The sequence below is a fragment of the Carcharodon carcharias genome, chromosome 1 (assembly GCF_017639515.1).
Source record: "Carcharodon carcharias isolate sCarCar2 chromosome 1, sCarCar2.pri, whole genome shotgun sequence".
In the NCBI taxonomy this organism is placed as follows: Eukaryota; Metazoa; Chordata; class Chondrichthyes; order Lamniformes; family Lamnidae; genus Carcharodon; species Carcharodon carcharias.
The window spans coordinates 27,991,963-28,017,656 of NC_054467.1; the positions used below are offsets into that span (position 1 = coordinate 27,991,963).

A 25,694-nucleotide genomic window follows, 5' to 3' on the forward strand; every position below is an offset into this window, starting at 1 on the left:
CAAAGCAGTGGGCCCTGTAGTGGGTTGGGATCTCATTCACAGATCCAACAAATTTTGTTGTGGCTCTTTAACTGAGCCACAGCATTAAGAATCCCACCCAGGCTCATGGAACAATTAGACCAGTTGACACACTGGATTTGTCAAAGGAAGTATTTCTAATTGAAGAGACACCAGCAAGGGTTACAATGTCTGCCCTGCACAAGATTGTCTGAGGCTGCAACAATCACAAGAACAGCTAGGAGATCTGGGAAGTCTGCCCCCAACCCACCAGGTCTCTCATTCGCACCTGGAGGTCCTGCTGCAGGATTGAGGGGCTGCAGTGAGGTGATCTTTCCCTAAGGACATAAAGAAGAGGCCAGCCTTTCTGGGCAATGCATGGAACAAGCCAAGGAAGTCAGCAGCTAGAGGGTCTAACACGGAGACAGTGCACCAAGAGGATCCAGGACCTCAGGAGGGTGGGAAAAGTGAGTGGCATTCCACTTGATGCCAAGCCCAGACTCAGAACATTCCCAATATTTCTTGCACAACACTCCCCAGTGCAACACACCTTGCAGCTGCACTCATTTCCCTCTCTCTAGGCACCTCTTCACATCCCCATCTAAACAGCCAACACTTTCACTCATCCTCATCCAATTGCCCTCTCACACCCATGCCTTACAGTCACCCTCTGCAAATAGAGTTCTTTCCCCACTCCACAAAAAACATTTCTAACACTCGAAACTCCTTGCAGGATAAGAGTGGGCATAACTTCAGGGAGAGGTAAAGATCTGGGTGGGGAGGGGTGGGGTGGTGGTGATGAGTTGGTCCTCTAATGATAGCCACCTTGACGATCACTGGCAATACATGCGCACATGGTCCAGTGGGAAAGAGGTCTTGTTCTCAGAGGACGCAGATGTCAGCAACAACCTGGCCTGAGTATCCTGAAGCAGTGATGCTCTGTCATGTCAAGAGAGCTGATCCTTTGCCTGTAGGCACTTTATTATGGGTCTCCCCTTATTGGAGCTGCATCTCTGTGTCCATCCCCTCTGCCCTGTGGAATGGTATGTGGCTGAGAAGGCAACTGGTGCTGTTGTTGGTGTTGCTCCTCCTGCTGCTGGTACTGTTGATGTTGGTGTTGCTGTTGCTGCTCCTTTTGTGCCTTATCAGAGATCCATGGCAGAGCTGCAAAGGCTGCTCCCATGTCATGGTGAAGGCTGGTAGCAGAAAAATGCAGCTGATGGTGAGTGAGGACCAAGGCAGGTGAACTAACTTCCAAGAATTTGGCAATCACCTGTCAAGCAGCATTTTGATAAGAAGCACTCTGAGCACCATCCTCTCACCTGGCCACAGCTAGAGATCTTTGTTTTCGCTGTTAGAAGACTTACAAGCCTGATGGTTTCACTGAGGAAGCACTCCCCAGAGTACACTCACCTCAGTGACAATAGCAAGTTGCTGGCAGCTCAGGAAATAGGTGCACTGGCTGTTAAAGCCAGAATGGTTGTTTAAAACAGTGGCTAATGACTATTCAAATGTTGTAATGGCTTACCTGATAGCTCCAAAGGGATTCCCCACTTGGTTGCGAACCTGCTCAGGTGAAACCCAAAAATGGGCAGAATGATGTCAAGATCCAAACCTGATGGAACTTGTTGGGTATTTAACTCCCTACACACACCCAACCGCAGCAACGCACCCCCACCTCACTCCCCCCACCTGACCCCCCCACTCCCTCCAACGCCCCCACCCCCCACCACCCCTCCTCTGCCCATAAAAAAATTCCCTAGGAGTGGCTGTGCATATTTCATGACATACTTCTTCTGTGGAGTGAACAGGATTAATCTGCTAAATGCCTATTTCATGTTCCATACTTTCCTTACCCATTTTGGGGGTATCTTGACTTTGGACAATAATGTGAAATGGGTGATATTAATTCAACTGTCTCCAGACTTTCATTTCAATTGAATGCCAAGATTATCTCTTTCTGTTTGTACCAGAAGCAGCACTAATTGCAATCCAAAGGAATACTGGAAGACAATTTTTAAGAAGCGGTTTGGAAAGTGATCGAGTGCTTCAGTGAATTGTAGCACAACTGTTCCTTCACCTCTGAGGCCAGACTTTAAACCTAACCTATGAGTTGATTTCTTTTGTATTTGTAGGAGTTCAACATGAAATTATTTGCCAAGCCTCAATTCAGTTGTGAATAAGACTATGCCAACTGTACAAAAATGCCCAGATTTCAAACTAAATAACCTTTCTCAGAAAGATAAGGTATGGAAGTTGAAAATTTGCATGGCTGCACTTTGGGATGCTTTTCTGAGTTTGTTGGAGCAAAATATAAGGATCTCTATTTAGGCTATAATATTTGTCAATGGAGTTCTTGGTGCAGTCATTTAATCCCTAAAGTGAACAACAATTCCATTCATTACATTAGCAGCCTTAACCCAATGACCAAAAGAAAGAGCAAGGGAGAGAAAGAGAGAGAGAGAGAGAGGGAGGGAGGGAGGGGTGGGGCTGGCGGGAGGAGGAGGTCAGGAAAGAAGGAAGGAATCATAACTACTTAGGGAGAAAATGTTGCCCTGCTGAAAATGTACAGACACTTTGTTTTATAGCTTAGCTTCCATTCTTCACAGAATCGCAGAATTTTTATAATGCAGAAGGCGGCCATTCAGCTCTCCGAATAAACAGTTCACTTGGTGCCATTCTCCTGTCCTCTCCCCATAACCCTGAACATTGTTCCTTTTCAAATAACGGTTCAATTTCCTTTTGAATGCTGCAATTGAACCTGCCTCTGCCACACCCTCAAGCAGTGCATTCTAGATTTTAACCACTCACTGCGAGAAAAAGCTCTTTCTCATATCACTTTTGCTTCCTTTGCGAATAACTTTAAATCTGTGCTCTCTTGTTCTTTATTCTTTCACAAGTGGGAACAGTTTTCCCCTATCTACTCTGTCCAGACTCCTCAGGATTTTAAATACCTCTATCAAATCTCCTCTCAGCCTTCTCTTCTCCAAGGAAAACAGTCCTAACTTCTTCAATCCATCCCATAACTTAAGTTCCTCTTTCCTGGAACCATTCTCATGAATCTTTTCTGCACTCTATCCAATGCCTTCACACCCTTCCTAAAGTGCAACGCCCAGAACTAGACACTATACTCCAGTTGAGGCTGAAATATTATCTTATACAAGTTCAACATAACATCCTTGCTCTTGTACTCTATTCTTAAACAATCTTTCATTCACAAATTTACACACCTCCAAATAAATACCTTGCTGTATTACCAATCACCAAGCCAGTGACTGACTGCACTACTATTTCCAATTTCTCCGAGCATGTACATTTCTGTGTAAGTTTGTTGGAAGATTATAGGATTGCAGGAAGATAGGAACAGGAGTTGGCCATTCAGCCCCTTGAGTCTGTTCTGCCATTCATTTTGATTGTGGCTGATCAATACATCATCTCCATTTTTCTGTTGTTGTTACAGAATCCCTTGACACCCTCACCTAATAAAAACTATCGATCTTAGTATCTCGAGCCTTTTAGCAGTGAGTGTTCAATAGTTGCACTGTCCTTTGTGTGAAAACATGCTCCCAACTTCACTCCTAAATGGCTGAGCTATAATTTTAATATTATGCCCGTTGCTCTTGATTTCTCCATAACAGGAAATAACTTTCTGTACCTACCCAATCAAATCCTTTTATCATTTTAAATAACTAAATTAGATCATCTCTGAACCTTCTAAATTCAAGGGAATATAAACAGAGGGCTGGACTTTACAGAGGGTGGACTGCTCACCCTCTCCCCTCCCCCACCCATTGCAAGAGTCGGCCGGCAGCCAACACACAGAAAAGGAACCTGCCTCGCAGCCACAATGTGCTGCCAGCAGGCTAAACAGACCAGGAGTGGGACTTCCACCCCTCAGAGAGAGGAAGTCACACCCTTGAAAGCTGCCGGCTAATCTGATTCGGGGTTCTGATATCTTGGAGGGGGGTGCCCTTGATGCGCAAAGACTACCCTTCCGCTGATGTGCTCCCCTTTCTTCCCATCTTTATATGTTTTTTTTAAAACAGACTGCCCACTCCCACCTGCCTGCCCAAACCAGTCATTTTTGGCAATAGGCAGCGTATTATAAGTGTTAATTGGTTTGTTAATGTAGTAGTTATGGTCTTATTAAGTGTGTAATGTACCTTTGCAAATAATACTTGTTCAGCAAGATCACATGATTTGTAGTAACCAATAGAAGAGTAGCTCAGACTACCTCATCAGTCAGTGTAGAGATAGAGTTGGAGTTGAAAGCACAAGTGTAGTTGCTGCTCAGTATATTGTAAATAAGCATAATTTCTCTACCCAAGAAGTGTCTGCAAATCAATTCTATCACTAGTAGTGCAACTCGGCCACCCTACAACAAACTGGTAAAGATGATAAAACAGGATTTAACCAAAGAAATCATGTTAGAAAGAAATCAGCACTGTACCTCACCCAGCGATTGTAAGGAACAAGCTCTGTTAGAATTGAGGAAGTTATCCTCTCTCAAAATGCCACAGTTTGGGAGAATTGATCCTTTTGAACCAGAAGATTGATCTCAATACCTAGAACACCTCACGTTCATTTTTCAAGCGAACAAGATTACAGCAGAAGGGAAGAGATGAGCAATCCTCTTGACTACTTATGGGAACAAAGCCTACAGTCTGATTCAAAGTTTGATGGAACCCAGTGCCCCGGATTCGAAGAATGCCAATTAAATGGTGGACCCAAGCCCTCAGTCACGATGCAGAGGTTCAGGTTTAATTCATGAAACAGAGCCCTGGGTGAGAAAATTGCATGCTGTGTGGCAAATTTAAAGCAGCTAATGGAACATTGTGAGTTTGGTATGGCTCTGAATGGCATGCTCAGAGGTTGTTTAGTGTGTGGTATGAAAGAGGATATAATTAGAAAAGATTATTGGCTTAAGTGAATCTGGATTTCAAGGAGGCACTAGAGATAGCACCGGCCATGCAATAAGAGACTCAAAAGCAATACAGGGGCGCAAAATGGCACCATCCTCCACATCGGGCGGGAAACCTCAACTGAAAGAGGCGCGAAAAAGCAGGACTCTGCTGAGAAGCAGGAAACAGTCCCCGCTAGCCAAAGAATAAAGAAAAATAACTTAAACAATCAGCCTTTTAATGATTGGCAGTTTAAAACAATCGACTGCTTCTATTGTCACAGAAATGGACATATGATGAGGCAATGCAGGGAAAGTTTCAAGCAGGTTTGTGTGCAAAAGAAGAAGCCCAATGAAATCTACAATGTAGAAGAGCCTGAAACAACAAATTCAGACATTTACTCATTGTTTAACCTGAAAGTTGGAAAGACAGAACCAATATTTGCCACAGTGAAAGTAAACCTGTTAGAATGGAAATCAACATGGGAGCTTTCACTACAGTAATTGGGGACCATACACTCAGCTATATGAATAATGGTGAACATCAGCTAATTTTAGAAGAAACAGCCGCCAAGCTAAAAACATATATGGTGAAGACATTCAAGCAAAAGGCATAAGCAGAGTAACTGTCCATTATGGAAGCCAATGGGCAGAATTACCAGTGTTAGTATTGAGAGGCAGAGGACCAAGCCTTCTAGGGAAAAATTGGCTAAGGGAAATCAACCTTGATTGACCACTGAGATTTCCAAAAGGAAGCTAGAAGCGTTTGTGTTTTGAAAAAGGACTGTGTAAGGACTCAGTAACCTAAAGAAATGCAAGCAGTCCTGAGCCAAAACCTGGAAGAACAGCAGAAGGAACTCGAAGAGACCATGCTTAATGACAGAGTTCGAGACGAGGTGAGCAACCTTCGAAGGGAAAAAAAAAACCTGTTGAAAGACCTTCACACACTACAAGATTCCCTCAGGTCAAAGTTTGTACCTCTGGAAAAGTATGAAGAGAAACAGAAAGAATTTGTCACCTCTCTGAATAAACTGAAGAATGCTTTGGCAGAGAAGACACAGCAATGCTTAATTTTTCAGCAGGCAGCAAACAAATACTAAAAAGAGGCAGAAGAGCTGAAGAATCAGCTAAATGAAGCCAAAGAAGCTTTGGAATCAAAAGTCGCAGAATTTCCCAAGAAGCAGAGAGATAATGAAATTTTGGGAGACTCAGCCACTGAACTCAGACAAGTTGAGCTTGCATCTGAGTAGTCTAGCCAACAGTGAAGCCAAAAAGAAGGCCGAGATTAAAGTCTGCCAGAAAGATGGAGGCACGTAGAAAGAAGATACAGAAATACTAATAGGGATTTAATTCTCGCAACATACGGATGCACTTTCGTACATAGGGCAGGATTTTACCGTTGGTGAGCGGGCCCTGCCCCCACTTGTCGACGTGTAAAATAACGTACGGTGACGCCGGGCGGAATTCCCAACGTCAGCGCGCCCCATTTAAAATTTTGGGAAGGCAGGAGCACAGCAAAATCAGCTGCGCGCCCGCCGACCTGTCAATGGCCAATTGAGGCCATTGACAGAGTCAATTAAGTAATTAAAGGACCTGCCCGTCCAACCTTAAGATTGGCGGGAAGGCCAAAAGCCCCGGTGGGAAGTAGAAAAAGCATGAAACCTCATCCACGGGCGAGATGAGGTTTCATGTAGGGTTTTAAAAATTTTAATAAAGTTTTTGTATAAATTATGGACATGTCCCAACTCATGTGACAGTGTCACATGAGGGGACATGTTAGGGAAATTTTGTTTTTCTATTTTTAGCTTTTTTACATTTAGAGCTGATCTCCCTGAGGCAGCACTTAGCCTCAGTGAGATGAGTGAGCTGTTTCATGCGCATGTGTGAAAGAGCGCACTCTCGATTTTGGAATTCACCACCTCCCCCCACCGCCCGCACAGGGAGCGCACAGCGCTTCTGTGCAGACATCACATTGGGTGGGCCTTAATTGGCCCGCCCACATAAAAGGGCGCCGATCGGGAGAGAGCCTGTGTGCGCCCACCCTTCAACTTCACTCCCGACAGGGGGAAGATCCTGCCCATTGGCCTGGCAATCAAATTGCAAATGCCAATGCCCTTAGTCATTTGCCTTTACAAGAAAATGATGAGCATGTCCCAGTTCCACAGGAACGTGTTTTACTGTTAATTTTCTTAGATTCCTCACCAGTATGTGCTCGACATATCTGAGATTGGACAAGCCGGGACGCAGTCCTATCTCAAGTACGAGAACAAGTGCAACGTGATTGGTCACAGGAGCCTGTATCTGATTAAATGAAACCGTACTTCAACAGAAGACATGAAATAACCAGCCAGGATGGCATCTTATTGTGGGGAGCACAAGTGACAGTCCCTCCAAGGGGAAAGGAGACATTTTTAATTGAACTACACAGTGCCTATACAGAAATTTCCCAAATGAAGACCATAGCATGCAGCTATCTATGGTGGCCTGGGATGGTGACAAAATAGAGAGTTTAGTAAAGCACTGTGGGCAATGTCAGCAACTGCAAAAGTTGCCAGTGACAGCTCCATTACGCCCATGGGTGTGGCCAGGTAGACCTTGGGTGTGGATACACATTGACTACACTGGACCTTTCCTGGAAACAATGTTTCTGCTCATTGTCACCCATTCAAAATGGTTGGATGTATATGAGGTGATGTCACCAACATCGGCCGCTACAATTGAGAAACTACATCAGAGTTTTGCCATTCACGGACTACCAGAAGTAGTAATTTCTGATAATGGCACATCATTTACAGGTGCTGACTTTCAACAGTTTATTAGCCTCAACGGTATCACTCATGTGAAACCTGCACTGTACCACCCTTCCTTAAATGGACTGGTGAAAGGGTGGTTCAAATGTTCAAGGCAGGCATGACAAAGCTATTTGGAGTTATAGGACTACCCTTCATACAACACGTATCACACCTGTGGATTTATTGTTGAAACACCGTCTCAGGACGCAATTGAGCTAAATAATGCTGGATTTAGAGGGGAATGTGGACAGGAGTCAGGGAAGCCAGGAAACCCGATTCAACTGGCATAGTCGCGAGAAGAAATTTAACAGTGGAAAGCCGGTATATGTGAAAAACTTCAGGGAAGGACCAAAGTGGTTACCGAGCAAAACATGTGCGGTGGCCAGACCTCTATATTACCATGTGCAGGTGGAAGGCCGGATCATCCGTAAACATGTGGACCATTTAAGGAAGAGAGGGACAAATCACTAAGATTTGGTTCTACCAGTGATCATGAATGAGTTTGCGTTTCCTGTTGAGAATACTCAACCCAGAACTGAAATGCCTGATGTCCCTGTAAGAGCGAGGATACAGAACTGCAAGTGCCCACCAAAGTATCTGATGTTCAGGCAACTCTGGAAAAGGATGTTCCTGATGAAGAATCTGAAGTTGTGAAGCTGTGACGTTCCACACGTACCAGGAAACCACCTGAAAGTCTGAACTTGTAAATTCCTTACCCAGTGTCAATATTATGTTGTCTTGAAAATGATGTACTTGTAAATAAAGTATGTATAGCCAAGTTAAAGGGAGAGGATTTTAGTTATTACGGTTTTATTTAGTGTGTAATATACCTTTAAGAATAATACTTGTTAGGCAAGATCACATGATCTATAGTAACCAATAGGAGAGTAGCGTGTGATACATCAGCAGTCAGTGTAGAGATAGAGTTAGAGTTGAAAGCACACATGTAGTTGCTGCTAAGTATATTGTAAGTAAACTTAGGCCAGGATTTTCCTGTCGGCGAGCAGGCCCCGCCCCCGTTCGCCGACACGTAAAATGACGCGCAGTGACACTAGGCAGAACTCCCGACGTCACCCCGCCCCATTTAAATTTTCAGGTAGGCTGGGGCGCAGCAAAATTAGCTGTGTGCCCGCCAACCTGTCAATAGCCAATTGAGGCCATTGACAGAGTCATTAATTAATGGACCTGCCCGTCCAACATTAAGTTGGTGGGCAGGCCAGGAGCCCTGGCGGGATTTAGAAAAAGCATGAAACCTCCTTCACGGTTGGGATGAGGTTTCATGTAGGTTTTTAAAAATGTAATTAAAGTTTTTTTTAAAAATTATGGACATGTACCAACTCACATGACAGTGTCACATGAGGGGACATGTCAGGGAATTTTTTTTTCTTTATATTTAATATTTTTGACAGAAGAGGCGATTTCCCTGAAGCAGCACTTAGCCACAGGGGGATTACTAGTCCAGTAACATTACCACTATGCCGCCATCTTCTTGGTGTAATTCTGATCAATTTGTACTGTATCCTTTCCAACATCAGTACAGTCTTCATGGGGTTCATTTGCCAAAACTGAATGCAGTGCTGTAGGTGGGAGTTGACCAAAGCTCTGTACAAATGAAACACTGCTTCCTTCAATTGTGTATTCTAACTTCTGGAGACAAAAGCCAACCTTTCTTAGCTTTTTTGATTAACTTTTGCGCCTGAATGCTAGCTTTTAGCAACATGTACATTTGGTTACCTACATCCCTTTGCTCCTCCACAGCCCCTAGTCTCTCATCATTAAGGAATTATTCCAATTTTGCTTGTATGTTTGTTTAAACAACAATATAGTGCATCCTTAGGCAATGGGCAGCTGTCTTGTACAATTGAGCCTCAGTGTTCGTGAAAGCACAAAGATCCTGGAGAATTTATGGTAGGGAATCAAATGGGAAGCCCTAAACTTTCCAGTAACCTCATTTCCATTTCAGCTACCTTGATCTAGCAGGTAATGGTTAACTTTGTGTTTAGATTTTTTGTTCCATACAAAGTTCAGTTTCAGACAAAAGCACTGGTCCAGTTTCTAGAGGTAGAAGAAATAATACATAAAACATTTTTTAAAACAATGAGTGAAGATTGTTTTGGATTGTTACAGAATGTTGAGATGGACCTACTGTGTTCCTGACATAAATATGTGTCTCAGGCTTAAGCACAAGTGACTTTTATAGTCATGAATATGTGATTGACAGCCTAGCTACATATTCCATAATTTTTAAATGTAGGAGTCTTCCAATCCACTGGATTTAATGGCTTCAGAATGGTTTAAGTCCAAAAACAAAGAGCATATTTTATTTTGATACTGACAAGGCTATAATACTCTATCACTACCTCAGTATAGCAATTTGACTATTCAAACACAGGTTCTACACCTGCACAACACAGGTGTAACTTGCTGTAACCTATATCCTATTTGCTTGAAAATTCTTATTCTGCAATCAGTTTTACAACTTCATCTGCCCCATTATAAATCAGACTTAATTACTCACATTGCAGAGCTAGGTGGCTGTAATCGAAGAACACTTGGTACTTTACAGAGGACATAATTCTTAACAGAGCCATTGATTTAGTCTTCTCCTCACTGAAGATAACACACCATTTGTCAGCCACTTCTTTTTTCCCCCAACATCTGCCTACAATTGTTCAATCCCCTCTTGTTTACTGATAGCAAATTATGACTCTGTGAAGGGCGGTGTCATCAGCAAAAAGCCTGTTGTGCTTGATGTCATTTCCCAGATAATTGATCAAAATAAAGATTAGAATAGGATCCTGGGGGACTCATGCACAAGTATCCTTTATGACCAGTGAGAAAGTTTGCATGCCTAGTTCAATAGTCACCAAATAAGTCAGTCACTACTCCTTCATAGGTGAACTTAACAATGCCATACTACAATCTCCATTCCTCCACATGTGCATATCACCAACCAACAACCTCCATGTTTATTCTGTATATATTATAAATTTCCATTTTTCCATGTGTCTTCAGGTATTGATAATATCTACATCTCCATCTCATTATTATACCACATATCTTCATTCTAAGCTCCGTTCTTTCATATTTGTATAGTATACTCACAAGTGCAAACACACTTCCAGTTTTATCTGAACTTTGTGCTTATCGAAGTGAAAATTACTAGTGCTGGGAAAGAGAACACTTTCCATTTCAGTTCCCCAGTTTCAACATCAAGCACTTCTAGGCTAGGGAGAGGACAACTGGAAGGAGTATAAAGCAGCCTCTACTCTGCCTCAATAGTGCATCTCGGATCCAACCTCAAGCTCAGAAGAATATCCAGGGTTATATCTTTTTTTACTTTCCCACAACAAGCACCTTAAAGGTGGCTTCTCTGAAAGTGCCTGCCAAATTAGTGCCAAGTTAGCGGCTGTTTTGTGCTGATACCCAAATGACATAGAAACTTTTACGAGGCAGCAAATGCAGGAGAACTTTTATCGCATCATTCTAATCTGATTTCAACCCAGATACCGGAAATCAAATACCAATTTCCATTGCACTGTGCAATCATCTCTCAAATATAAACTAATTTCAACTAATGCGCGCACAATCACAGTAAACGGTTTGAATGAAACTGGCTCTGTTCAATATACCAGGAAGATTCAATTTAAACAACGCTGCCCATGTCCTAACTTGTACCGAGTACCATTCACCTATAAATCCTGTCCTCTCAAACTTACATTGGATTCTAGTAAAGCAGTGGCATGATTTTAAAATCCTCATCCTTGTTTTCAAAACCCTTTCATGGCCCTAACCCTTCCTATTTCTGTAATCTTCTCTGGCCCGCGAACCCTCTGAGATAGCTACATTCCTTTAACTCAGACTTCTTGAGCATCCCTCATCTTAATTGCTGCACCATAAGTGGCCTTGCCTTCAATTGCCTAGACTGTGAGTTCTGAGATTCCCTCCCTGCATCTCTCTACCTTGCTTTCCTCATTTAAGACACACCTTAAAATTACCTTTTTGACTAAACTTTTGGTCAATGTCTCCTTATGTAGTTTCGTGTCATATTTTATTTCATAATGCTCCATGAAGCATCTTGGAATGATTTACTACATAAAAGTGCTATATAAATATAAGTCTGTTCAAAGTTTTTTGTATTTTTATTACTTCCTATTTCTGGTCCACAATTAAAAAATTGTTCTCCCCTATACAACAGCCAAACTAACATTTTTGGTGTGCTGGATTATGCTTTTTCTTATTCATTCATGGTATGTGCGTGTTGCTAGCTAGGCCAGCATTTATTGCCCATTCCTAATCGCCCTTGAGAAGGTGGTGAGCTGCCTTCTTCAACTGCTGCAGTGCCTGTGGTGTAGGTACACCCACAATGCTGTTAGAGAGGGAGTTCCAGGATCTTGACCCAGCGACAGTGAAGGATCTGCGATATATTTCCAAGTCAGGATGGTGAGTAGCTTGGAGGGGTGGTGGTGTTCCCATGTGTCTGCTGGCCTTGTCTTTCTAGATGGTAGTGGTCTTAGGTTTGGAAGGTGTTGTCTAAGGAACTTTGGTGAGTTCCTGCAGTGAGTGCAACCTGTAGATGGTACACACAGCTGCCACTGTGCATTGGTGGTGGAGGAAGTGAATGTTTGTGGATGGGGCGCCAAACAGGCTGCTTTGTCTCAAATGGTGTGAGGCTTCTTGAGTGTTGTTGGAGCTGTACTCATCCAGGCAAATGGAAAGTATTCAATCACGCTTCTGACTTGTGCCTGGTAGATGGTGGACAGGCTTTGGGGAGTCAGAAGGTGAGTTATTCACCGCAGAATTCCTAGTCTCTGACCTGCTCTTGTAGCACCGTATTTATATGGCTAGTTCAGTTCAATTTCTGGTCAATGGTAAGCCCCAGGATGTTGATAGTGGGGGATTCAGTGATGATAATGCCATTGAATGTCAAGGGGCGATGAGTAGATTCTCTCTTGTTGGAGGCGATCATTGCCTGGCATTTGTGTGGTGTGAATGTTACTTGCCACTGCTTAGCCCAAGCTTGGATATTGTCCAGGTCTTGCTATATTTGGACATGGATTGCTTCAGTATCTGAATGCTGTTGAACATTGTGCGATCATCAGCGAACATCCTTTCTGACCTCATGATGGAAGTGAAGCAGCTGAAGATGGTTGGCCCTAGGACACTACCCTGAGGATCTCCTGCAGTGATGTCCTGGAGCTGAGATGATCGAACTCCAAAAACCACAACCATCTTCTTTTCGGCTAAATATGACTCCAACCAGTGGAGAGTTTACCCCTGATTCCCATTGACTCCAGTTTTGCTAGGGCTCCTTGATGTCACGCTCGGTCAACTGCTGCCTTGGTGTCAAGGCCAGTCATTCTCACCTCGCCTCTGGAGTTCAGCTCTTCTGTCCATGTTTGAACCAAGGCTGTAATGAGGTCAGGAGCTGAGTGGACCTGGGGGAACCCAAACTGAACGTCAGTGAGCAGGTTATTGCTAAGCAAGTGCTGCTTGATAGCACTGTTGATGACCCATTCCATCATTTTGCTGATGATGGAGAGTAGACAGATGGGGCGGTAATTGTCCGGGTTGGATTTATCTTGCATTTTGTGTACAGGACATACCTGGGCAATTTTCCACATTGCCGGGTGGATGTGAGTGTTGTAGCTATACTGGAGCAGTTTGGCTAGGGGCGCGGCAAGTTCTGGAACAAAGGTTTTCTGTACTATTGCTGGAATATTGTCAGGGCCCATCACCTTTGCAGTATCCAGTGTCTTCAGCTGTTTCTTGCTATCATGTGGAGTGGATCTAATTAGCTGAACACTGGCATCCATGATGCTGGGGACCTCCAGAAGAGGCCAAGTTGGATCATCCACTCGGCACTCCTGGCAGAAGATTGTTGCAAATGCACTGATGTGCTGGGCTCCTACATCATTGAGGATGGGGATATTTGTGGAGATTCCTGCTCCAGTGAGTTGTTTAATAGTCCACCCACATTCACAATTGGATTTGACAGGGATGCAGAGCTTAGATTTAATCCATTGGTTACAGAATTGTTTAGCTCTGTCTGTCACTTGCTGCTTATACTGTTTGGCACACAAGTAGTCCTGTGTTATAGTTTCACCAGGCTGACACTTCATTTATAGGTATGCCTGGTGCTGCTCCTGGCATGCCCTCCTGCACTCTTTAATGAACCATGGTTGATCCTCTGGCTTGATGGTAATGGTAGAGTGGGGATATGCTGTGCAATGAGGTTACATATTGTCCTTGAATACAATTCTGCTGCTGCTGATGGCCCACAGTGCCTCATGGTTGCCCAGTCTTGAGTTGCTAGATCTGTTTGAAATCTATTCCATTTAGTACTGTGGTAGTGAAACAAAAAACAATGGAGGGTATCCTCAATATGAAGACCAGACTGCGTCTCCACAAGGACTGTGCAGTGGTCATTCCTACCGATACTGTCATGGATAGATGCATCTGCAACAGGCAGGTTGGTGAGGATGAGGTCAAGTATGTTTTTCCCTCTTGTTGGTTCCCTCACCACCTTCCACAGACCCAGTCTAGCAGCTATGTCATTTAATTCTTTTCCAGCTCAGTCTGTAGTGGTGCTACCGAGCCACTCTTGGTGATGGACACTGAAGTCCCCCACCCGGGGTATATTCTCAGTGCTTCCTCCATGTGCGTTCAATATGGAGGAGCACTGATTCATCAGCAGAGCAGTGGGGTGGGGAGGCAGTACATGGTAACCAGCAGGAGGTTTCCTTGCCCATGTTTGACCTGATGCAATAAGACTTCATGAAGTCAATGCATTGAGGACTCCCAGGGCAACTCCCTCCTGACTGTATACCACAGTGCCACCACCTCTGCTGGGTCTGCCTACCATTGGGACAGGGTGGTTGGTAACATTGGTATTTGGGACATTATTTTAAGGTATGATTCCGTAAGTAAAACCATGTCAGGCCACTGCTTGACTAGTCTGTGGGACAGCTCTCCCCATTTTGGCACTAGCCCCTTGATGTTAGTAAGGAGAACTTTGCAAAGTTGACAGTCATTTCCAGTGCCTAGGTCAATGCCAGGTGGTGTATCCAGTTTCATTCTTCGTTGACTTGTTTTTAACAGTTTGACACAACTGAGTGGACCATTTCAGAGGACATGTACAAGTCAATCACATCCCTGTGGGTCTGTAGTCAATTGTAGGCCAGACCAGGTAAGGACAGCAGATTTCCCTCCTAAAGGGCTTAAGTGAACCAGATAGGTTTTTATGAGAATCGACATGGCTATAATCAGACTTCCAATTCCAGATATTTTATGGAATTTAAATTCCACCATCTGCTCTGTGTGAGATTCAAACCCCGGTCTCCCAGAGCATTACCCTGGGATTACTAGTCTATCAATAATACCACTAAACCACCACCTCCCACCAAAGGCTTTTGGACAACCCAAGAAAAAAACAGCTGCGTTTTTGAAGCCAATTGAATGGACATGGTGGTGATAAATGGTTTTAAGAAATGACTAGTGATTGAAATAAGAGTGAGCACTGAGGTACAGTCGTGTTGGACTTGTAATTAATTTAAAATCATTTTGTTAAATATAAACTGTATGAGTGCTTTACAAAATGTACAATTTCAAGAGCCTCCAAAACAAAAGAAAGTCATTTTAATACTTAAATTAATTAACTTCACAGAAGAAAATATTTGCAAAATTAGAGGTCTCACAGATCTAACAGGAATATGGAACTGAAGGCTCATTAGTAAGAGACGGAGCCAAATACATAGGGGAGTACAAACATATATGATGCACCAGTAGAAACATAAAAAATAAATGCAGGTTTTCAAAAATACAACCACACATCACTCTTCAACATGTTAAACACTGCACACAGACATTTAAATGGCACAGTTGTATGCAAATTATAAAGATATAAGAGAAAATATGTTGTTCTTTAAATGGTAAATGGCAAGCATATAAATAGGCTCTAAGCAATAATGTTACTGGAAAAACTATGGTACACCTGTTTTGTTTGCTGACCAAATAATATGATATGGCAATGCAAACTTTATCAAAACACGTCAATGCATTTTTTGCATGTGATGTTTCCTGATGAAAGAATTGCCCAACTCCGACCTATGCTAATGACAGTGGAATAAATTCTTATTTGACTTTTTTCTTCATTCCTCATTATATGTGCCCATGGGACACAAAACTATGCACCAGGAGCACTGAAGATGAAAATCTATCTCAGTGCTTTCTTTAATGTGTGATTACATAGTATAATGTGCATGTTTGAAAGACAGTTATGACTTAGGCTCTACTCCAACAGGAAATGTGCAAGATAACTGAAGCCAAACTTGGCATCAATATAGGTATGAAAAAAAGAAAGACTGACATTTGTATAGAGCCTTTCACAACCACAGAACATAGCAAGATGCTTCACAGTCAATGAAGTACTTTTGAAGAGTCGTCACTGTTTTATTGTAGGAAACATAGCAGCCAATTTGCAAGCAGCAAGCTCCCACAAACAGCAATATGATAACGACCAAATAATGTCTTTCCATGATTGAGAGCTAAATATTGACCAGGACTCCAGGAATAACTCCTTTACTCTTCTTCAAAATAGATCAATGAGAAGCTTTACAGCCACCACCTCAGTTTAACATCCCATCAGAAAGACAACACCTTCGGTAGAGTAGTACTCCAACAGCATTACACTAGAGTCCAAGCCTTGACTTTTACACTCAAGCCTTGGAGTTGATTTTAAATCACAATCTTCTGAGCCACAGGTAAGAGCATTACCAACTGAGCCACAGCTGACCTGAGCATCAGATTACCTCCATGATGAAGTTTCACACCAGCTTCATCTCAAATATAATATATTTGCAACCGTTATAAAGTGAACTTTCTAAGCTTTCATTTTAAGGTTTTAAGGGTAAAATGATTCCCTGCTAGTTGACTGAACTGTCTTTCAGTTCTGTCTTTTTATTTCAGATTATTTCTCTCTTTCCTGATGGCATTGATTCCTTGATGACTATGGTTCATCAATGTGATGTGAGCACCCTGTGATACCGTGCCAAAGTAGTCATTATTTCTATCTGACGCCTAATCGGCAATATCATCTGGGTATTAGACCATGAAATGCGGCAACCCTAAACAGCTCTGCACTCTGTCAGGAATTGCTGGAAAGTGAATCAGAATGGAAGTCCTGATTTATTTCTCTTAGAGCTGTTAAGACGATTGTTGGACCTCATTGGCTGCTCAACTGAGATCTGCTCTATCTGCTTCTGATCAGACCAGGCACTGAATCTGGGACATAACTTGCTCATACAGTTCAGCCACATACTGCCTTTAAAATGGAGAGAGCTCAAATTTCAGTTTGTAATGTCAACAAACAGCCAAGGGGTCCCTCAGCTCATTATAATCTTTAACAATTTCACTAGCATTTGCTCACCAATCAGCAGGTTGTTTAAGTATACACGGCTTGAGCCTGATTTCAAAATGGTGCAGCACTGGTCGTAAAACATTGCTTCCAGTTTTCACTAAAGTGGAGCAAATTCTATGTGAAACTGTAGGACACTTGTAAAAAGCAACTTATTCATGGAATGGTCAATCATAATTAATGCTTGTAAAATTCATGATAAAAATTATTGACTTGCCCACCTTGAGTTAAAAGTGGAATTTCTCATTCTTACAACAGCTGAGAAAATGCTTTGTGCACTTGTATTAATCTCTTCCTGACTGCATAAACAAAAATAAACTATGAAGAAAACCACTAAAGCTGCAGTACAACTCCAGAGCAATGGTTTGATCTAACTATGAGGCACAGCACTCCATGAGGAGGCAGTCTCACTTCGCTCAAATTTGACAACACATAGGGCAGCATATTACAGAGGTGCGGACAGCTCCAAACACATGCGCACACACACACCACCCCACCAGAAGCAATGTCGGTGTGGAGCCGACTAACAGGATGCCAGCCCACCCTGCAGCCATAACGCGCTGCAGGCAGGCTAAATAGGCAGCCAGTGGGATTTCCACCCCTCACTGGGGAGGAAGTCCTGCCCTCGGGACCTGCTGGTCAATTGGATTGGCCAGCAGTACCAGCAGACCCAGCAGTGCCAAGAGCACATTAATGGGTGCTGCTGGGACTGCCAGCAGGCCTAAGAAAAAGGCTCTTGGATTCCGGAGCAAATCCAAGGTCTTGTGGGGAGTGGTGTGTTTTATAGAGCAAGCAGGTAGGAAGAAAAGGAGGGCACTATCTTAAGGGGTTGCCCCAATTCACAAAGGACACCCCCGGAAAGAGTACCCCTCCTTCTTGCCTGCCCTTTTAAGAAGATTTTTTGTGAAAAAACAGCCCACCTACTCCCCCCCCGACTGCCCACACCAACCAAGTTATGGCACGGGCAACATATTATTGGGGTCTATTGGCTTGTTAACAAGCTCAATTGACCCATGATTATTTATTTCAGTTTGGTGGACAGGCTGCCGATTTCAACACCCACCCGCTGCCCCCATTCCCACATTATGGGGATGGGTGGGCAGGTGGTGGGATTCTCGCCAGCCCTATTTTACGTACCTGCGCCTGCCAAAAACACGCCTGGTGGGGGCAGGTAAAATCCAGCCCATAGAGTACAGTTCCAATGCTACATCAAATCTGCTTTGAAAAGTGCCCAATGACCCTTTGCATTTCCTAAGTATGCTCCAGTGTGGACACTTCTATTCCCATTTTCAACACACTTATCAAACTTGGCATCAAATCAACTGCAGAAACCGAGGCGGATTCAAGTACCTGGTTCAACTTGATAATCAACCCTGTACAACACTTCATTAACAATGTTAACTTACTTTTTGTTTAAACTTATAGTGTTAGCATAGCCAGACTACTCAATATATTTTGATATATAATATTATTAAAGATGACTTCAATTTCCCTGCAGGAAATTATTTTTCATCTAAAGCACAAGGAAAATTTATAAGCAACAAATTTTTGAGTTGATAAATACTCACTTAAATATGGCGGCTTGTAAGGCGCACGTGTGTTGGGCAGAAGTGCATCATATTCTTTCTTTTCCAAATTAGATGGATGTGATTTTTCTTTTCCAAATGTAGAGAAGGATTTCTCCCCAGTCTGCTCTGGAGCTTCATAGACCTCGGTGTCAGGCACAGAGTCCATGCCGGGGACATGCAGATTGCTGCGGTAATCAGGACCTTGACGGCCATCTGTGGGTACAAAGGTGGGCATCCAACAACGATCCGAGTGTCCCAGTGCTTTACACTCTTCTGTGCAATTGGAAAAGAGGTCAGCGCCTACAAAAATAAACCAAAATAAACAGCATTAAATTATGATATTAGGAATGTTAACCTTCTACTGAGGGGTGCAGGATACCATTTCTATATTAGTTGAGAAGGTTCTGACAGGTCTTAGGATGCCTGCCGCTAGAGCCTCCAATATATTTGCTCTGACCCAGCACACTCATCCAGTACAAATTTATACAATTTATCTTTAATTCTGTTCTGTACATAGATAAATACCAAACAGTAAGGGCCCACAAAGTGATTTTCCCTTCAGGTCTCACCCCATGGTATCTTGAACAAAGATCATCCAGATACAGCACTATACGCAGAACTGCAGGGCCAAGGACATTTTAAAATTCAAATGAGCCTTTCCTCTGGGTAACAGCACTTATAGATTTTTCTATTGTAAATTTAAACATGCACTTTTTAAAGGGTATGTCTACCCTGCTTGATGATGCAGACAAGTAGAAAGGTCATGTTTGTGTCCTGCTCAGTTGTGATGCTGTTGGAAGAAGACTCTCACTCTGCTTCTCACTTATGCATAAAAACTGATTTGCAGTTATGTCCAGAGTGACTATGATTGTACATACTGCAGGCACCACTTGTAATACACAAACAGTGGTACAGTTCTAATTACAGATAAGGGCTCCATGTTAATACAGCTTTAAGATATATAAGGCACTAATGAACTGATGTCATGCACCAGTGAAAATGCCTCGTTAGCTTAACTGTTACAAGAGAAGCCACAAGGACTGGTGTACTACAACTTCCAAAGTCACTTTAGACAGTGACTTACTGTGTTATACTTGTGTACTATACACAGTTAGAATTTATTTTTTTGAAATTTGTAAATGATTTAATGTTTACCAGGTAATTATTATCAGTTGTAGGAATATTTTCACTTTAAACATTGAGTGCACTACTTCTATTCTACCTCAACAATGTAGCTAAACTCCTTTTTCAGAAGAGTACTAATATGATATTGTTATTATTAAGCAAGTTGCATCTCTACATCCTTGTGCCCTCTCTCACACTGTTGCCCTGGAAATGAGTACAGGAGATTGTGGGGGCTGAAACTTAACTTTTCCTGGGTGCCAAAACAGAAGTAGTGGACTGGCTGCCCATTATACAGTGCCCCCAAATTCCGTTTCTATTTTGGTATATTATGGGCAGCCAATCCCCTTTTGCTAGCTTTGTGCCAATGCCGAGGTTGAATTTCACCCATGTGGCCTCACAACTTGTAATGTTGTCTCGGTTGCCATGTTAGCTCCTCATAATGTACAGGCACCAACACTAAATGAATCCGTGATTTAAGTTGCCATTTTCTCCCAAAGTTCAATATATATAGATTTTTAAAAGTCTTTCATGGGATGTGGCCGTCACTGCCAAGGCCAGCACTGGTTGCCCATCCCTAATTGTCCTTGAACTGGGTAGCTTACTCAGCCATTTCAGAAGGCCGTTAAGAATCAAACCTCATTGCTGTGGGACTGCAGTCACATGTAGGCCAGACCAGGTAAGCATGCCAGCTTTCCTTCCCAAAAGGGCATTAGTGAGCCAGGTGGGTTTTTACAACAATTAACATTGGTTTCATGGGGCTGAATATTTACCTCAGTGTGTGGGTGCGCTCCCAATATGCATGAGTGTGAAATAGCGCGCGATGATGTTAAGCAAGAGTCCTGACCTCATCACGCACTCGCGCAATATTTTGGTTGGCGGGAGCACGCAAGAGACGGCAGCATGCCCACTGACAATTAAGAGGCCTATTAAGGCCTTTACTCAATTAATTAAATTGAAACTTTCACTGCCCGTCCAACTGTTCGGCTGGCAGGCAGGCGAAAACACCAAGCAGCCTTTGCATTTTTAATGAAACCTCATCCACGGGCGGGACAAGGTTTCGGCCAGTAAATAAGAAACCAAAAAACGTTTTTAGGACTCATTTTTAACATGTCCCTGCTCGTGCGACAAAGTCACATGAGGGGAGATGTTTTCCTTATTTTTGAAATCTTTCCTTTGAATGTTAAAATTCTTCAGCTCCCAGAGGCAGTTCTGTGCCTTCAGGGAGCTTTCACTGCGCGCTCCCCTGCGCATACGCACACTTCAGCGCTTACCCTCCTCCCTCCCCGACTCCCCCACCCGCCCCCAATCTTGGCAGCACTGAATGTTTCAGCAGACGATTCACTCTAGCTGCCCGTTGATTGGCCAGCCAACATGAAATCGCAGTCGGGGCCCAATCTTGGGCAGTGGTCGGTTTTGCAGCCATTCCCAGGCCCACCCATCGCACCCACCCGACGAGGGGAAGATCCTCCCCCTATGTTATTTCCCCATTCTATTAGAAACCATTCAGGAAACTTTATTTACGTGAGCAACAAGGTTATAGCAGACATGAAGATCATGTCGTAATTTAGATTGTGGAATCCAAGAAAATCAAGGGATGCAGAAGAAATCTATGGCATTGGTTTTGAAGAAACATGCAGTGACTGCTCTGTACTTTTCAAAAACAATTGAGCTTTCTTCCTGAAATCTTTAACAGTTTGCATATTTTTTTCTCCAATTGAACAGCAATGCACATTTTTATTGAACAAAAATTATGCCAAAGCACTCTTTCGGTCAATACTGCTAAGATCAAATCTCACTTACTGCACAGTGTAAACCACTAATATCCAAGCCATAAAGTCAAAACTCATCAGACTATTGTGAAAATTTAGGCAATTTTCATTGTAAGATTGAAGTGCCACAGTACTCAACCAGATGATAAACAACAGTGTGGCTTCAGGTCAAATTTTGACAGTCTTCAACAACGTAAATGTAAATAGGACCTTAAATCCAGGTAAACATCCCTTGCTGTTTCACAGAGGTGTGAAGAAGAAAAGGTAAATATCAAAATGAGTTATAGTTTCTAAGCTCTTTAGTGACTCAGCTGAGAAATAAAACAAGAAGCTGTGGCATAGAAACTGAAATATTACCGCTTCAATTGCTAAATTGGTTCACCTGAGCCAATATATCAGTATTACAGATGACCTCAGTACTCATTCTCCACAAAGCAGGAAAATCAGCTAGAGTTTCTGTTTACTATTCAATGATCCCTCCTGGAAAATGTGTCTGTGTATGATGACATTGGTGAAGTCAGGATTGAGCTTAGCTCCATAGTCAAATAGACTATCAACAATGTCTAGGTTCATAACTGAAGAACAACCACTTGAGTGAAGTGCCAGAGCTTAACCCAAATTAACCTTGGGCATCCTCCAATGTCTAATGAGAGCTTTCAACAAAGTTTGTTCTCTCTCCATAGTTTCTTCATCGTGCATGAGATTGGTAATTCTTCTTGGGATATTATCTCCCAGGTACTGGCAATTCTCTAGCAACTAGCCCAACTGAACATTCCCCTATGCCAATTCCTCCTCTCCTTTCCTGAGATAGTTACTCATGATGAAGTGTGGTTCAATAGGTGCCATCAGCCCTCCTTTACCTCACACAAGTGCTCATTCTCTATGAAAAATGAATATTGCATTCCATTCAACTCTAAGGCATCAGTCCTGTCTTCATCCAATGTTCACATATGTGCATGTCCCAGCAGGATATTGATCAGAAATGAAAACCATGGCCAGAAGTTTTAGGTCGGCAGGCTGGTGTGATCAGCGGGCCCGGGATAGGCTGGGGAACAGAGTGTCGACCGCAATCTTCCCTCGACCGCGATTTCACGCTAGCTGGCCAACTAACGGCCAGCCAGCATGAAGCGTGTGCTGAGAAGCTCAGCGCTGCTGGAGTGGGGGCGGGAAGAGGGTGGTCGCTGACGTCAATGCAGGAACGGGCCAGCAATGGAGAAAGAACAAACTTTGTTGATAACTCCCATTAGACATTGGAGGACCCCCAAAGTTAATTTGGGTTAAACTCTGGCACTTCACTGACAGAAAGCTCCCTGAAGGCAGAGAGCTGCCTCAGGGAGCTGAAGACCTGAAAAATCAAAAATAAAGGTTTCAGAAGTTGAAAGAAAGTGCCCATGCATCATAATCAATCACCTGAAAATTTAGCTACTGAAAATGCTGTCCACAGAAATTTATTTATATTTTATTTAATCACAGAAACGTCATCCCGCCCATGAATGAGGTTTGATGAAAAATGTAAAGTCCGCCTGGCCAGTTCGCCCATTAGCCAACTGTAAGGTTGGATGGGCAACAAAAAATTGCAGATAATTGCCCCATTAATAGGCCTAATTGCCCTCTTAATTGTCGGCAGGCGCGCTTCTGACTTTTGTGCGCACCCACCGATCGAAATATTATGCTAGTGCAGGATGACGAAAGGATGCTCACCCGATGTCACCTCACGCAATTTCACACTGGATCGGGTGGGCCAAGCTAAAAATTCAGCCCCTTGGCTGATTTTTCACCTCTTCCTAGTCCAGGAGCACTGACGCCAATTGTCGCATCTTCACAACCACTCCAGCTCAGATCAGCTAACCCATTGCTATGAAATGGATTCTGCTGTAGAGTTATGTTCTGATGGTTGGTGTATTATACACTGAGGTCTGATGTTCCGGTATTAAACCTGTGTATGGCTTAGTAACATATTGGATGTCTGTATGTAGCCATTAACTTGTACAACCCTAGCCAACGAGGTAATTTGAAATATCCCAACTCATATCATGGGTGACACCAATCAAAGCGACAGAGCAAAGCTTTAAAACTGGGACAATCTGGACCAGTGAGTGAATGCCGTATCACATGTTGCTTTACACAGTGAACTATCAAAAGAGCCACAAATTGGACTGTGAAAAAGAATTGCTCCTATAGAAAGATCAGTTTTAGCAGTTAATAAATGTGCAAGTTTCAAAAGACAGTCGGTACTCAAAGGTTAATCTGCTCTGTTTCATTTCAGTGATGTGTGCCAGTGGCAAAACACTTTGACCTCCACTGTGGATATCAATTTTCTTCAAATTTGTCTCCATCTATTTTCTTTAGAAAATAGAACACAGCACAGTAAGCTTTAAAAGTAATAGCAAACTTTATTAGTTTAACAGGTTTAAACTTGACAAAAAGGAAGGACGTGATTACCCTCATTTGTTGGGCTGGACTTCTGCTAAAGACTCATGAGAAAAATGGAACAGCTTGCTGTGAAGGGAGGAGTAAATTTGTGGGTACTTTGAAAAGATACATACTTACCTCTTGTATTGGACATGCTTATTTTTCCTTATTTGCTTTAAATGTGTATGTTACCCTCCTTATTGAGTTAATTTGGGCAGTGCATACTGTCTCAGGCACTAGGGAACATAAAATTCCCCAATACATGCTTGGCCCAGTCACCAGGAGATATGCATTAACAACCAGCTGTGATTCACCCTCTGATAACAGCTCCCTCTCAGTCACAGTGGAGCATTTGATTTTTACTTAACAAATCCTTAATTTCATAACTGCAATTTTCTTTACACAGAAGTCCTTGGTTTAAAATAAATGAATTCTCTTTCACACAAGTGCACCATTTCAATGAAAAAGAAGTGCAGTAAAAATGGTCTTATAACATTAGATGGACAAAGAGTATATTTAGAGCACCTATCCACAAGTCAGCACAGACAAAAACATAATTGATCTTGTTGAATATTACTGAAAGCATTTCTAATGAAGTCTAGGTTAAATGTTTTTGCTGGAGACTGTGCGAAGAATGAAAAAAATGAGTGGTGATTAGTTTGCAAACAAACCATCTACATTCAAATAATTGGTAGCTAGTGAACATTGTCCAGATGAGATTACAGCTTTCATCCTTTTCACTGGAATGTCCTTTTCCCAAATTCCAAAAAGTCTTCCACAAAAGATTTCAGCAGAAGAAAAGAAAGCATTTGAAAAATAAATAAGTGGAATGCTTTAATGTCAGGCCATCAAGATCACATGTCAAGTTCTTTACATAAGTGTATGCACACCTACAATTACCTTTTTCCTTAATCCTCAGACATGTGCTCCTACAGTTACTTCCTTCTTTGGTTGCCTTGTGTCTATATGATATTTTGTACGAACATTATTTCACTCAACACTCACCATACACTTTAGGTACTATACATGAAAAACATTTAACCTACTTAGGTACTTTAGAATGGAAATACCAGTTAACCTCCCATCACCTCGTGCACAGAAAAACAAGATCAAGAGGAATTTCTCAGATGGAGCAAGATTCGAAGTTGGGTGATAATTGATCCAAGACATAAAGGATATCATTTAGTTCCCATTTTCAAGTTATATATTCAGTCCTTCTTATTACACATTCCTATATATTTTACATATTATTAATGAAAATCAGCTGTGAAAACTAATCAGTCTTCAATCACACCATCCCACTGTGTTGCAGTGCCTTTACAGGGTAAGAGATGTAACAACAAGAGCAATTCCTGAATCGAGAGATTATACCGAACAGGCTGGCGATCTTTTCTCTAGAAAAGATAAAACTGAGGAGTGACCTGATACAGATGTTTAAGATTGATCATGTAGACATAGAGAGGATGTTTACACTTGTGGGTGAAACCAGAAGCAGGGGCCATAAATGTAAGATAGTCACAAGTAAATCCAATAAGGAATTCAGGAGAAACTTCTTTACTCGGAGGGTGGTTAAAATGTGAAACTCATGAAATTCACTACCAAAAGGAGTGGTTCAGATAAATAGTTTGGTACATTTAAGGGGAAATTAGCTTTACCTGGTATATCAACCCCGTTCCTTGGTGTACCTAGTATATCATTCCCCCTCCTTTGGTGCAT

At 42.5% G+C, this 25,694-nt stretch overlaps 1 protein-coding gene across 2 annotated transcripts in view; it reads right to left on the minus strand.

Annotated features, from left to right (window-relative positions):
• The window catches only part of pcdh10a (protocadherin 10a), a 63,838-nt gene that overhangs the window by 18,125 nt on the left and 20,019 nt on the right, over positions 1 to 25,694 (minus strand). Inside the window, exon 4 of one of the 2 annotated variants that reach the window (XM_041200437.1) lies at positions 18,673 to 18,972. In XM_041200437.1, coding sequence (XP_041056371.1) covers positions 18,673 to 18,972 — 300 coding nt within the window. Of the gene's footprint in view, positions 1 to 18,672; positions 18,973 to 25,694 lie in introns of those variants that run through there. The other variant, XM_041201324.1, reaches the window with a different exon arrangement.